Source organism: Myotis yumanensis, unplaced genomic scaffold, assembly GCF_028538775.1.
Source record: "Myotis yumanensis isolate MYYU_CA2020_CCGP unplaced genomic scaffold, mMyoYum1.0.hap1 SCAF_7, whole genome shotgun sequence".
Taxonomy (NCBI): domain Eukaryota; kingdom Metazoa; phylum Chordata; class Mammalia; order Chiroptera; family Vespertilionidae; genus Myotis; species Myotis yumanensis.
In genome coordinates, this window is record NW_027223758.1 from 83,529,998 (window position 1) to 83,544,953 (window position 14,956).

Here is a 14,956-nt window from a genome sequence, read left to right on the forward strand (position 1 = left end):
GAGGGAAGGCGGGGGAGGGTGGGAGGTAATCAACCAAAGACCTTGTATGCATATATGCATGGCTGAAGGCCTAGGGCGGGGGGGGAGGAGGGGGGGAGATGGGGTGGGGGGGCGGGCTGGAGGGGGTCAATGGGGGGAAAGGGTACATCTGTAATACTTTCAACAATAAAGAATTATTTTTTTAAAAAAACTGCATGCTCTCAGGACGGAGGGACATCTCGTGACTGCCTCCTGCATTCCTGGGTCCTCCCGCAGCATCCCCAAGGGCTTCTGTAAGTAGCACTCTGCCCCTGCTGGGTGGCCTCCACCTGCTTAGGACCCGAGTGACCATGAGGTGGGGGTGATCCCATGGCCATCATCACCATCGACAGGGACAGAGACTCCCAGGCCCCAGTGGGCTGGCTTTGCAGCATCCATACCCTCTGCCACTCCTGGCCTCTCTCACCCATGGTCAGTCTTCGTAGCTGTGGCTACAGAAAATTATTCCGGCTGAGTTAAGCACAGGAGAAGTGTCCTGACGGTGTCCTGGGCAAGTCACAGCGAGCCAGAGAGCTCTGTGGCAGGGTGGCTGCCAAACCCAAAGCCCCTCTGTACCCGTGCTCACGGGTGTACCCACTCCCCAGAGCTGGCCTCTTGCGAACCCACCAGCCCCCATGGAGCACCAGATGGCTCTCCCCCTCACCCCCACTGACATCAGCCCTGGACACCAAACCCTGGGCTCCGCTGCTCCACAGACATGGGGTGTGGCCACTGCCCACCCCCAGAAGGAGCTCCTGCAGCCCTACCTCTCTGTTGCCAACTCCTGCCTGTAAGACCAGAGCGAGGGCATCGACGGGCCAGCCCCAGGTCGCACGCCTGTACCTGGTCACGAGGGCGGCTGGGGGAGCAGGCCTCTTGCTCTTCAGCCCGCCTCTCGGCAGAGTTAAGTAAAAAGAATTCCCCGAGTCAGGTAGAGTCCAGGCGACACACAGGCAAGTCAGCATTAACAGACGTCCTGTTGATTGCATTCTGCTGCCTCCAATCCTTGTTGATCCCAACCCCTGCTCGGACCACCACACGTGAGCACGGGCACAGAGGGGCTTTGGGTTCGGCACGTCATTGTTTATGTCCATAAAATGCTTAGGGCATGGCATTCGGCGCTGGCCCGAATTTTTTCGAGCCAGGACCCAAGGTCCAAGGTGGCTGAACCCAGGTTTGGTCTGACCCCACGGGTCAGACTCCTGGTACCCTTCTCCCCACTTACAACAATGACATTAAGAATAACTTTTACTTTGGATTTTTACTTTCAGTATTTTTTTTTTTAATCTGAAAAGAAAAAACCCTGTATAAATAAAATAAAATTCTCCGTCCCGAATGCCCCACTCTCACCCCACACCATTCCATTCCCTCAGGCTGCCATCCGCTCCTGTCTTTGTTTTTATTCCCAGAATTCTTTCCGGCTCTGGAATTACCCCGAGCGGGGCCTCCGGGACAAGTCTCCCGGACAGGTCTCCCGGGCACTGTCATTTCCCGGGCTGCCGGGTGTCAGTGGAAGATCTGATGCTGGTGACACAAGGCTCAGACGTAGCACAGATCCCAGACCCCAATGGAAAGGACAGCCTGGCACAGAGCCAGTCTCCGGGCAAAGACAACTTTGCCTGAGTGGGCCGTGGGCCCCGGGCTACATCTCAACCTTGGAACAGAATTTGTTCCTATGAAGCTGCCCACGGGGGCTCACGGGGCTGAGCAAGAGCTGCAGTGTTAGGCAGACCTGGCTCCCGCTCTGCTCCCCTTTCTGGGCCTCTGCTTCCTCCCCTGTAAAATGGGCTAATGGAAACCCTCACCTTAGAGACAACACCAAAGGCCTTGTGGGGAGTGGCTGGCTCACTTAGCCTTCAGTACACGCAGGCATTGAATTGTTATGACTGTGGTGGTGGTTTCGTTGCTACCATCACCTGAGAGACAAGATTTTGCATTCACCTTCTGGGGTTGAAATATAAGAACGCACTCTGTCTTTTCGCAAATATTACAAAGAAAGTACAAACTCACTTTTCTTGGGGAAAAATGAATTCACTTGGAACTTGAATGCGTATATTTCAGTTGGAAAGTTAAGTAGTCATTCAACATGGATTCATCCCAAAATATTTGTCCAGTGTCTGCTAAGTGCTGGGGACTATTCTAGATCCTGGGATACGGCAGTGACCGGGGCAGAGTCCCTGCTATCAATGCTCACCCTGTGCTGGAGGAGTCAGGCAATAGCCAGACTAACAAAGAGATCCTGTATAATAGAGGTGTAATATGCAAATTGAATGACCAAGAAGATCCTGTATAATAAAGGCATAATATGCAAATTGACTGAACAACCAAGGAGGTCCTGTATAATAAAGGCGTAATATGCAAATTGACTGAACAGCCAAACAGTGGGATGACCATCCAGACGACCATCTGGATGACCATCCAGGACCATGCTTTGACACCCACTAGTGCCAGGCCAGCCAAGGCAGGTGCCATGAGATTGATCGGGGGCCTGGCCATCACCCCATGATTGCCCTGCAGAGGAAGGCCCAGGCCACCGACTGTTGGTGGGCTGCGACAGGTGGGCGGGGCCTCCCTCGGTGAGGAAAGCCCGGGTCCCAGCGGCTGGAAGGAAGCCGGTGCCGGTAGCCAGGGGAAGGAAGGTCTACTCTTGCACAAATTTCGTGCATCAGGCCTCTAGTCCTATATAATAAAGAGATGATATGCTCATTGACCGTCACACCCTCACAAGATGGCGGCGCCCAGAGCCACAAGATGGTGGTGCCCAGTCCTCTCAGCCCCGCCAGCAGTGAATTTTCATGCAACCATTGCCTTTTTTAAAAATCCTTACTCAAGGATATGATTATTTCTTTTAGATCATCTGTTCTCAGGGAGCAGGCCTAAGCCAGCAGGTGGGCATACCCCAAGGGTCCCAGACTGTGAGAGGGCGCAGACTGGGCTGAGGGACTCCCGTGTGCATGAATTTTCATGCACTGGGCCTCTAGTATACAATAAAATGTTAAATGTGTATACAATACGCCCGGCCAGCATGTCTCAGTGGTTGAGCATCGACTATGAACCAGGAGGTTGTGGTTAAATTCCTGGTCACGGCACATGCCCAGATTGTGGGCTCAATCCCCAGTGTAGGGGCGTGCAGGAGGCAGCCGATCAATGATTCTCTCTCATCATTGACGTTTCTATCTCTCCCTCTCTTTTCCTCTCTGAAATCAATTTTAAAAATCGTTTTTTTAAAATGTGTATATAATATAATTCATATAAAGTCAAACAGTGCTACGGGGAAACCCAGCAGGATAAGAAGAGAGATGTTCTGGGAATGTCATCTGATGACTGGCACGGACGTGTTCAGCAGAGCCAGAGCTGTGCCCTGGACCTCTCTCCTTGGCCGAGGGAGAAGCCTGGGGGACACTGGCCTTGGCTGGGTCTCAGCTGACACTGCTGGGCTGTGGCTGTGACTTGCTCCTGTGGAGATGGGTGGTTGGAGAAGGAGTTTGGGGAGGGGCTACTAGTGCCTCGTAGAAGGTGAGAGAGGGGAGGCTGTGCCCTTGGAGGGCACCCCAGCAATCCTCCTGGGGCTGCATTTGGTTCCTAGCCATTACAGCAGGTGTTTACTAGGCACCTGCTCTGAGCCAGAGCTGGGCTCTGTGCTGTGAGAGACTCAGGTATGAGAGCTGGTGCCTGACCGCAGGGAGCTCCAGTCCTGCTGGAGATACCAGACCAAGCTCCATAAAAAGGAGAAAGCAAGACAGATCGGGTCAAGCACCCGAGTGTGTGGAATGGGTCAGGGATGCAGCTGGAGGGACGAGCCACCGCGTCTCAGTCTGGTAACACACAAGGTGCACGTTCACACAAAATCTGCTGCGGACCCAGCGACTTTCCAGGGCGGTGATGCGGGATCCAGGCTGCTTTCATCGTGTGCCTCCATCATTTCAACACACCTTCCAGGTCCCTGTGGCAGAGGGAGAGGGAGCTGGGCCACTGTGCTCACCAGTTCTTCAATGCTTTAGCCCAGAGGGGCCAGGCGCAACCTCGACTCAAAGCCCCTTGGCCAGAACTAGTCATATAACCCTAAACAAAACGCAATGGAGGCCAGGAAATGGCAGGCACACGTGGCAACTCCCTGAGGATGAAACGCCTCTGCCACAGACATTCAGTGTTGCCGGGATCTGGAATTCCAAGTGGAGGAGGAGGGGTTTGAACGGGTCACTGGACAGAGCAGGGGAGGCATGCTTTGGATTTAAAGCCCCCGGTGTAGGCTTAAGGAGGGCTGCCAGGTGTGGCTTGGCCACTGCTTGGCTAGGTACTCAAGTAAGTCTTGGACCTCTTTGAGGAGTTTCTTCTAGAATGGGATCATCAGAGCTCCCTCCAGACTCAATAGGAAAGTGTGTGTGAACGGACCCTCTGCGGTGCTGGGATCTGATGTAATACCGTTAGCTACCAATGAGCCATCTTTCTTTCTGGTTCAATGCAGCCTTAAGAGACCCTCTTTGTCTACCTCCATGCCTCTGTGTCCCACCTGTAAACCAAGGCACAGATTGCATCTCAGACTTTTCCACCAGAGTGCTCACATGGCCTGGGACCACGCCGAGAGCAGCGCTGGGCGCAAGGACACAGCCTCCAAGTGGATAATTCAAGTTTGCATCTACTACCTAACATAGACATAGGCTTGTCTCAGGATAAAGCAATCATATTCTTTCTCCCCCGCGGCTTCTACTAAAAGGGCAGCTCCCAGAGTGTAAATAAAGGCTCAGGACACACATGTCCACGGGGTGACCGTGGCGCCGGGGTCTGAGATCCTGCACTCTCCATCCTGAGGAGGGCTCATCAGACAGGCTCCCTGCAAAGAGGCTCCCAGCTCTCCTGGTCCCTGAGGCTCTGCTGGGCACCAGGCAGACCCAGAGGTGAGTCTGGCCCGGTCTGCACACAGGCCGTGTGCCCTCGCTCTCCCCCCCCCCCCCCCCCCCCCGCCCCTCAAAAGCCAGTAAATCGTCCCTGAATTAATCAAAGGCTTGCACGGGTCCAAATTCACAAGGGGCCTTCTCCAGCGGCCACTTTGTGTTCTAGTAGATTAATTGCAGCTGGGGGAGGGGAAGGAATCCATTTTTAGAAAATCATTACTTTCAGAAAGAGAAGGGGCACTTCTGGTCGGAAAAACTGCTGAGTTGGCAGCTCGGGCCTGCTGCTCCAGCGCCAGGAACCCCGGGCTCTGCAGGCTGCTCCCCGCGCAGTGGCACGCCCCCTCCTCCCTGGCCCGGGCTCCCCAGTCCTCCTGTCCTGGTTACTGCTGCTGCAGGCAGTTAGACAGACATGAGCAGAGCAAGGACGATGGGCCAGGTACGGAAGGTCACCAGGTGGAAAGCCCCAGGTGCCTAGCAATCAGCTGGAGGGTGGGGCCTCGCCCCCAGGTGACTGTTCCTCCCCTAGCAATCACCAGGCATGTGGTTTGGACCCCTGGCTAGAGATATCATCCAGGCCTCAGTTGTATTTTAGCTTCAGGCCCAGATAAGCAACAAAACCAGCCACCGCTGATGTCAGGGCCAGCTGAGTGGAATCATGACCCCCTGCCCTGGCGCCAGGAATCAATCAGTGGAGACCCAACCCTGAAAGGGCCCACCTGGACAACGGCAGCATCGGCAGCATCGTCTCCTGAGATCTCCCCCTGGGACCGCCCTAAACGCTCCCCCTTAAAGCCCCTAGGACAGAGGACCCAGGGGCTCTCCCTTCGGGGGCACGCCCGTGCCTTTACCTTCTCCCTCCCCCTCCCAGGCACCTTCCTATCAGCTCCTCACTCCCAAGCTCCAAGGCCTTCCTTTACCTCCAGAACTTGTTTGCGAAGCCCATTTCTTCTAGGAATTACTTCTTCTACCTCTGTAACTTACCACATAAATGTTCTCTTACATTGGGGTCTTGGCTCTGAATTCTTTCCGAGCCAGAACCCAAATACCAAGGTTGCTGAACCCAGGTTTGGTCTGACCCCTTGGGTCAGACTCCTGGTTCTTACAACACTGCTGGCCTCAACTTCCTCTCTGGCCTGGTCTCAGTGGTTTGCTAGCATTCTGAGCAGGAAAGGGTCACCCCAATATAGACCTCCCCCCACTGCCAATTGGCTTCATTGGCTCTTCTTTCAGCTCACTTACCAACACGAGGGGGGGGAGGGTGTGAAGGGGGGGAAGACACTGTGTGCTCCTGACTGCCCTGTAAGGGGAAAGAAGGTTGGAAATCCCTAACCCCGATGCCTGAATGAGCCTCTAGAACAGCGGTTCTCAACCTGTGGGTCGCAACCCCTTTGGGGGTTGAACGACCCTTTCACAGGGGTTGCCTAAGACCATCGGAAAACACATATATAATTACATATTGTTTTTGTGATTAATCACTATGCTTTAATTGTGTTCAATTTGTAACAATGAAAATACATCCTGCATATCAGATATTTACATTACGATTCATAACAGTAGCAAAAATTAGTTATGAAGTAGGAACGAAAATAATTTTATGGTGGGGGGGGGGTCACCACAACATGAGGAACTGTATGAAAGGGTCGCGGCATTAGGAAGGTTGAGAACCACTGCTCTAGAAGATTAAACAGTGACAGGCCATCTTTGTAGTCAGGATGGTCCGGCGTTAGCAGTCCTACCTCATTCTCCTACCTACGGCCAGCTCTCCAGATGTATTTTCTCACTAAACCCCCTCGGTCCCATGAGGCAGGTGTAATGCCCATTTTATGCTGCAGAAATTGAGGTTCAGAGAGGTTAAGTGACTTCCCCAGGAGACTACAGTACTCAAACCCTGGTCTGTGTGACTGCAAAACCCACACCGTGTCTCATGTCCTCTGTCATGTCAGACCCTCGGCCCACCTGCCCAACACTGGTCAGTCCCTGGCTGTTGTGACACACACACTGACACAAAGCAGGCTGGGTGAGGGGTCTGACCGACCCTTCGGGACGTCTGTGTTTGCTGTGGACTTGGGTGCAACTTGGGCCTGGTGCGCAGACTGGGTGCGGCTGTCCTGGGTCAGTCCCTCACCTATCGGAGGGTCTGCTTCATCCTGCCTGCTTCCTGCTGCAGCGGGCGCCCCGGGCTGCAAACCCTTGGGAGGCCCTTGGTGCCTACGAACTGCACAGATGTCGGGCGTTGCTTCGGCGGTTCAGCAATCAGACCAGCTTGGTCTTTCCTAACCAGAACTTGTTTTAGAGAAAACATGTGCCCGACGAAGTCAGCTCGTGACCCAGGCCCGCCCATGGAGATGAGATTGCACAGAGGTGATGAAATCTGATGCTACCGGCCGGGGGACCTCCGGCAACTCTTTCCACCTCAGTTTCTTTATCTGTAGAATGGGGCTAAGGACAATGCTATTCGCTTTAGGGTGGTTGTAAGGTTTAAATGGACCAGCCCACGGCAAAGGGCTTGAGACCCTTCCCAGCACAAAGTCATAAAACAACCAGTGCTGGTCATTACTATTATTCCCAGCCCAAGCTAAGCCCACAGGGCTGCCCCTCCCCACCTCCTGTCTGAGTGAGCACTGCGCCAGCAGATCCTACCTGGGGCCCCGGCTGAGACCCCAGAGTACCAAGAACTTAGGGTTCAGTAGGGGAGGCAGAATCCTACACCATTGATATCTCTACAGGGCAGGCATTTTTTAAAGTTGGGAGGCTCCCTGGAGGAGGTGTGGCCCAAGTTGCCACCTGAAGGGTAAGGAGACAGCTGATTAAAGGAGCCGGAAAGCACTTGCTTGGAAGCACGTGAGCAAGGCGTGCTCAGGGCGGGGAAGTGAAGTCACCCTACGTGCCTGGGCCCGAGGGTCTGCGTGTGCAAGGGGGGCGGGGTGTATGTGGGGTTAAAGGGTGAGGTTGGCAGAGGCAGGGGCTGGAAGGCCACTGGGAGTAGAGGAGAGTCAAGGAGATGCTAGAAGTTCCTGGACGAAATCGTCCTAGTGCGATGGAGAAAGGAAACATGGGGGTGATATTGAAATATCATAACTGGGGACTAAATGAGGCAGGGCGGGCAGGATTTGGTTTTCTATTTTATGACTGGGGATGAGGCAGAGATGGTTGAATCCGAGTTTCTTGTTGGGGCAGCTGAGACACCCCCAGGTGAGGGGAGATCAGCCACCTGAGTGATGCCGGCTGCCCGGGGACACCCCCAAATAAAAGGGGTGAACTGAAATACGAAGGGGGAGAGCCAGGTGGCAGGAAAACGCTGGGCACCTTCTCTCCCCTCACTAATCCAAACTCCACCTGGGCTGGGAGCCGCCTCCTCCGTGAGGCCTGGGCACACCCCCTCTCCCTGTGCTGCTGGGGACCATCCTGGGTGTGGGCGTCCTGTCCCCCAGACCCCCGAGGGCAGGCTGCCCCACAGCGCAGTCCTGGCACATGGAAGGCGCTCAGGTGAAGTCCCTCTGGCCAGGTGAGGCGTGTCGGCCTCCAGCCACACCTGGCTTTTCCTAAACGGTCCTCTTTCCCTGCCCACCCAGAGCCACCCACCCCCCGGGATCCACACGCCCGCACCCCAGTTCTGACCTCTTGAGGCTGAATGTCAAATCCCAATTCCAGGTAACAGGAGGGCTTGAAGGCGCTGCCACCACGGCTCTGGCCTCCAAACCCAAGGCCCCGCCCAAACAGCCGGCCAGGCGGCAGCGTGGTGCCTCATGTTATCCTGATTTTGAGGAGCTGTGGGACAGGCACCACCCCTACTCCATCAATAACCATGTCTACAGGGCGTGGACGGAGCATCAGACCGTGGCCTGCCTAAGCATTTCCTCCTGAGCGTCCTTGGGCAAGTCTTCAACCTCTCAAAGCAGCCTCCATTTTTGCAGAGGGTCCCATGGGAAATAGTTCCCTTCCACGGGGAGCACCCTGCCTGGCAACCAGTAAAGCACTCAATAGGGTCAGTGATGGTGAACCTCTTGAGCTCGGCGTGTCAGCATTTTGAAAAACCCTAACTTAACTCTGGTGCCGTGTCACAGAGAAATTTTTTGATATTTGCAACCATAGTAAAACAAAGATTTATATTTTTTGATATTTATTTTATAGATTTAAATGCCATTTAACAAAGAAAAATCAACCAAAAAAATGAGTTCGCGTGTCACCTCTGACACGCGTGTCATAGGTTCGCCATCACTGCACTAGGTGGTGGCTATCATTACGCAGCTTCCAGGCGTGCTGATGCAAGTTAGAGCAAACTGAAGGCCTTTGACAGCTCCCAGCCAACACCTCCCGCCCGCCCCTCCGCCCCTCCACACGGGTGGTAATTAGAGCCCTCCTTGGGTGTGTTCGGAGGTGGGGACTGGGCTTATTCTGGGTCGCAGAACTAGAATAAATGAAGGTAGGTTTCAGTTCAACCGAGAAAAAAGCACAATGTTCTTTTGATAGGTAGTGAGCTCCCCGTCACCTCAATGAGCCAGCTGGCCAGTTGGCCATTTGGCACGAAGGCTCTAGCGCATAAATGGACACGTATTAGTATTTCTCACCACATTGTTGTATTAGAAGTCCCTTGAATGAAATGGTGGTGCCAGGAGGAGGTACTGCTGTGTCACTAATTTGGCAAAATGAAAAATTGGCCATTCTTACTTGGGCCCTCCAAAAAGCCTTATTGAAAGTCTACCAGTTTACGATACCCAAAATCTTAACCCCCCCTCAGGCATCCCCTCCCGGATCCAAGGTTTAAGAGCCCCATCAGATGCCTATACAACTCTTGGTTGGTGACCATCTTCGGTTTTATCTTTATTGTTGAAAAGTATTACAGACACCCCCTTTGTCTTTTTCCCATGGACTCCCTCCACCCTATGCCTGCCCCTCCCAGGCCTTCACCGCCCTATTCTCTGTCCATGAGTTACACAGTGCCCATCTAGTGCAAACCTGAATCTAAATCATGGCTCAGACCAACCACAGAAACCGCAGGGCAAGTACCAGAGGCACTTTACCAGCAAGTGCCATCGGGGCTGGGCTGGGCTGGGCTGGGCTGGCTGAGGGGACTGACCCGTCACTAGTCACTAGTTCCGGTGGATGGGGAAGGGGATGCAGAGCAGGGCAGCCTCTCAGGTTCCTCCACTTCCTGGAGTGCCTGGCCCGGGGCTGGGGAGGTGGCCCCCCAGTCCGCCCAGCGCCAACTCTCAGCCTCCCCTCATCTTCCTCCCAGAACTGCGTCCCTCGGAGAACCTGTCCTGGAACCAGTGGGGCAGTGACCTTGAGCAAGCAGGAAGGGATGGACCCATCTCCCAATGCAACCTCTTACCCAAAATAAACCCCTTTCTCAATTCTTTCAAGCTTTGAAAAAAACAAAAAACCCCCACTTTCGTAACTCCGAGCTTCCTGAGGTTGACCCCATGACAAACTCAGGGCACCCAGCTGGCTACACCCGAGGGTCCCCGCCTAACAAGGGTGTCTGTGTAGCTCTGGGTCTTACTGCACACAGGGAACTGACCACGGAGGCAGGCTGCTCTGGACAGTCCTTCCACGGCCCTCCTCCCCCTTCTCCCCAACCAAGCGCTGGGCCAGGAGGACCCCAACTGTCCCAGACTCTTGACACCCCTCTCCACATATCCCATCATAAGACAAAGGAGCTGGAGGACAACATGGAATCAAGTATACATTTTAAAAATTGTTTAATGGAACATAAACTCCTTTAGAAAAACATTCAGCCAGGTGATAACACCCATAGAAAAAAACACCAATCTTGTGTTTATCTTTTTTTAATTTGGCATTTGATATTTGCATTTATATTAAAGCAAAGTGCATCTTTTCTTTATTTTTCTTGTTTATACACATTGCACAATACATAAATAATGATGCTTATAAAACGTCTTTATATTTACAAGTAATAATATATTTATATATAACATAAAATACATTTTTTCTTTAATAAATCTCAGGGTTTTGTGTGTGTTGTTTTTTTTTTCCAGGAGTCCTTTCTCTCAAAAGCACTACAATGCTAAATTTCCAATGAGAATGCTTCTCTTGTTCACTTAAACCTTTGTAGTTAGAAAAATAGCTTATGTTAAAGTCTAAACATGCTCATTGAGCTAAGAGCAGTGTCAACACATCATACGAGTGTATGAGTTGGAGAAGAAACGAAAGAAGAGTTAGGTGTCAGTCCAGGACGGTACCTTGGGTTATGATGGACCGAATCCTTGGTGGGAAGCGGGCTGCTCCCCTCGCTGGTCTAACAGCAGAGCTCAACACAAGTGCTGAGCTGATTTTCTGAGTCCGGGTAAAACCTGAGGGGTCCGGGGCAGGGGAGAGGCTGAGGGCCCGAGAGGGGACCGGGTGAGCAATACTGTAGCTCAGACACATCCGGGAGCAGGTGCCACAGAGGTAAGACAATGGCAGCAGGGTGGCTGGAGGGGAGTCAAGACAAACTCGAGAACGATTCTGGGTCAGCCTCTCGCACAGCGTTGTTTCTAAGAAGCCTAGTGACAGGCCTGGGTCCTTAGAAGGGGAGGGCGGGGCGGGGGCTTCCCTGGCTGAGGGCAGAGCCTTGCTTCTGGCAACTGCTGAGACATTGGGCTCAGGCTGCCCGGGTGCCGTCTCTGCCTCACTGAGCATGTCCAGAGGGCAAGGGAGACACGGCTGGGAGCACAGAGCTCGCGGGTGTGCGCGCGCACAAACACACACACACACCCGTTCACATACCCACCCCGACAAGTGAAACGATGACCCCCCGAGTTAGGGGCTGCTCCCCATTCATACACTGTGTTCAGGGGGACTGATTTTTGCTTCCCCTTTTCACATGGGGGGTGTCTTGCCAACCGTACGATCCCCCCCCGAAAAAGACCCCAACAATTCTTTTCATAAGCTATTTCTCAAAGAACAAGACAAAATGGAACATAAACAAGGATGACAAGGAGGAGAGGGGGAAAAAAAAAAAAGGAACAATGACCAAAGACTTTTGCATGAAAAGCAAGCACTCGGAGGAAAATATTAGCAGCAAAGTAGTTTGGACTGGGCCCGCCCGGCTCGCTCTGTCCTCGCCCGCCAGCGCGCGGCTACCGGCTGTTGAAGATGACCTCCAGCCAGCACGGGCAGCTGCTGATGAACTGGCGGGTGTAGCACTGGCCCCAGCCCTTCACGAAGCTGATCTGCACGGTGAAGCCAGTCCACGGCTGCTGCATGAACTCGTGGTCATTGGGCCGCTGCAGGCTGTACGCCTTCTCGTAGTCGAAGGCCTTGATGGAGAAGCCGGGGAACACTTTGTGCACCAGCAGCGTCCTGGAGTCCGGGTTGTCCAGTGTGGCCGACTTGATGAAGATGGGGTAGCTGCTGCGGTTGTACACCCACACGCCGTCCACCTCCCGCGTGAGCTGGATGCCACAGCCGATTTTGCTCCGCACTTTCTGCACCAGCTGACTCTTGTTGTCCGAATTGAGCTGTCCGAGGCAAAAGCCGTTCCCCTGAGGTAGATCATAGAAGATGTCCAGGGAGGGCTCCTGGACGCAGTAGAGCCGCCCCACGCGCGTCTTCTCCTCCCAGTATGCCACCACGCACCAGTGTGACCGATCCCCAGGCTCCAGGAGAAGTTGGGAATCTGCAAGACAAAAGGGCAGACATGTTTGGTGGGGGTGGGACTTTCTCTTCCTCCCGGAATCCGCGCCCCCACACACACATACACAGGCACACCCCACCCACCCAGCTCGGCTCTCGGCACATGGACAGGAGGAGATGCTGGTGGTGCTGGGTGCCCTACCGGTTCTAGGCCTCCCACTGGGGCTGAAAATCCTGACCCTCTGGTAGAAGTGTCCCGACTTTAATTAAGCAGGGGGCTCACTGGGAGCACCTCATCCCACCCCTTCCCCATCCTGTCAGGGACCCAGACACCAGTACGTGTGCCCCCCTGGCCTAAGGAGGCCCATCCCTGGGCGCTCAGAGGCCAGGGGGCCTGGTCCTGGTGTTAAAGCCATAAGAGGCCTTGCAGATGGCCTAGAGTTCGTTCTGTAAGCTGAAGGCATCCTGAAGGCCAGCGCCCTGAGCCCTTGGCCACCCTGATGAGAAACCTGGGCCCCAGAAAGCTTGCTGCTCGGGTCCCAGAGCATGACACAGCCAGGGCCAGGCAGGACCCGATCTCCAGACGCCAGGACCGCCTGCCCCGTGGTCTCTGTGGCTGTCACCAGGTTCTCAGATCAGTGCGTTGGGCCTAAGAGCTGTCTGGTAAAAATGTAAATGGAGGTGTTTGGGGGCAAAAGAATCTTCCTAACAGAGAAACCACCCTCGGTGTCTGTCGGCAGCAGCGCTGCGCACGAAGCGTGGGTTCCCGCCAAAATGCCACATCACAACCTAGGACAGTCCAGTTAACCCAGACCACCTTAAGGAAGCTTCCTCCAGCCGACACCAGATTGTGTGTCTAAACTGGGCATGGCCACCCTTAAAGTGCCCTTCTCCCCTCCCTCCCAGCAGCATCTAGGCGCCTGGCCTGCCCCCTCCTTCCTCCCGCCCCTGCAGGCCCCACCCTGGACGTCCCAGAAGTGCCTCTTCCCGCAGGCAGCCTGGGAGGCTGGCGAGATCCTGGCAAGGCGATTTTCCTAAATCGGCACACGGAGCTCTTTAAAGGGGGACGTATGGAAGGAAAGGGAGCCCTTGGCGGCTGGCATTCCGACTCCTCCTTAAGCTGGAGCCAGCGGGGCAGGCCTCAGACTGGGAACCATAAATCTCCCCAGCCAGGCCGGGCTGCAGGAACCCGGCTGCGGTTTGTGGTGGCAGGGCGGAGCCGGAAGTCTTGTATTTGTTAACAAAAATGGGGAGAGGGGTGGGGGTGGGGGGCGGGAGGCGAAGGCTTAGGACAGGAAGGAGGGGTTGGCTGTGAGGTGTCTTTCGGGGTGTGCTTGGCCTTTTTGATTTTGGAACAGCGGGGCTTGGGGAATAGAGGGGTTGTTGCAGCGTGGCCACGGGGTGGAGGGGGGCTGGGGGGCCCCCCGTCTGCTGCTCTAGTGCAGCTCAGCACACAAATCCGTCCAGTGGCGACAGGCATGTTAGGACCTGGGAGCCGGTCAGCCCCATGAACTTTTTTTTTTAAGCAGCAGCCAGTCTCGCATGGAGGCGTCCCATGAGTAAGTGGACACCGTGCCCTCGGACCCACTGAGGAAGCCAAGCACACACCCTGCAGACACCCCACCTGGCCTTCTCAGACGCCTGCCCAGACAGCCACACAACGGGGAACTGAGGGCTCGTTCCTCTCCCTCAATCCCCCCCCCCCCACCGAAAGCCAACCGGAACACGGGCCCGTCACCCGCCCCCCCCCCCCCCCCGCAACGCATGCACCAATAAAGCACAAGTGTAAGCGAGACTGTGTGTCCCCAAATGCGAGCACACTGCAGTGTGTGTGTTTGCATGCGCACACATGGGAACATATGGAAAAACAAGAGAGGGACAAGGGCTCCAAGCAGAAGGTGACTCATCAGGCATTAACTTGTTTCTGCAAAGTATCCATCAACTGCTAATAAACTCATGAGCGCTGGCAATCTTTGAACTTTCTTGCCGAGGGAGTGCGGCCCTGAAGGCTACACAAAGACCCACAGCAGCCACGTAAACAGGGGCTCTGCGTGCGGGGCGCCTCTTCTGGGAGAGGGGGCGTCCGCCCGAGGGGGAGGGTGTCGGAAACGTAAGCAGCTCTCCCTTACCGTCCCAGCTCCGGGCAACAAACCTGGCTGGAAGGGAGCCACGGGGAGGGCGGCGCAGGAGACCCTCAGCGGAGCCTTACAATACTCTGCTTCACGGAGCCTGGCCCCCTGAAACCTGGCCCCGGCCCCGGCGAGAGGGAGGAGGAGCTGCAGGGTGGGGTGGGGTGGGGGCCTGGGATCAGTTGCCCTCGTGCCAGGCCAAGAAGTGGGGGCCGTGTCGCCCCACGGGCCTCTTGGGGGCAGAGGAAGCCGGGAGGGGCTGGGGCAGGGCTGGGCCTGAGGTCGGCTGGACTCCAGCCCAGCCCAGCCCAGCCCAGCGCCTGAGGGGAGCGAGGGAGA

General features: G+C 55.0%; 1 protein-coding gene across 3 annotated transcripts in view; it reads right to left on the reverse strand.

The window, feature by feature from the left end:
• Window positions 1–11,442: 11,442 nt before the first annotated feature.
• Window positions 11,443–14,956, reverse strand: part of SMAD7 (SMAD family member 7) — a 29,446-nt gene continuing 25,932 nt past the window's right edge. For all 3 annotated transcript variants that reach the window (XM_070421131.1, XM_070421130.1, XM_070421129.1), the window contains one exon: window positions 11,443–12,531. In XM_070421131.1, the coding sequence (XP_070277232.1) occupies window positions 11,993–12,531 (539 nt within the window). In that variant the 3' untranslated portion in view covers window positions 11,443–11,992. The remainder of the gene's footprint in view (window positions 12,532–14,956) is intronic.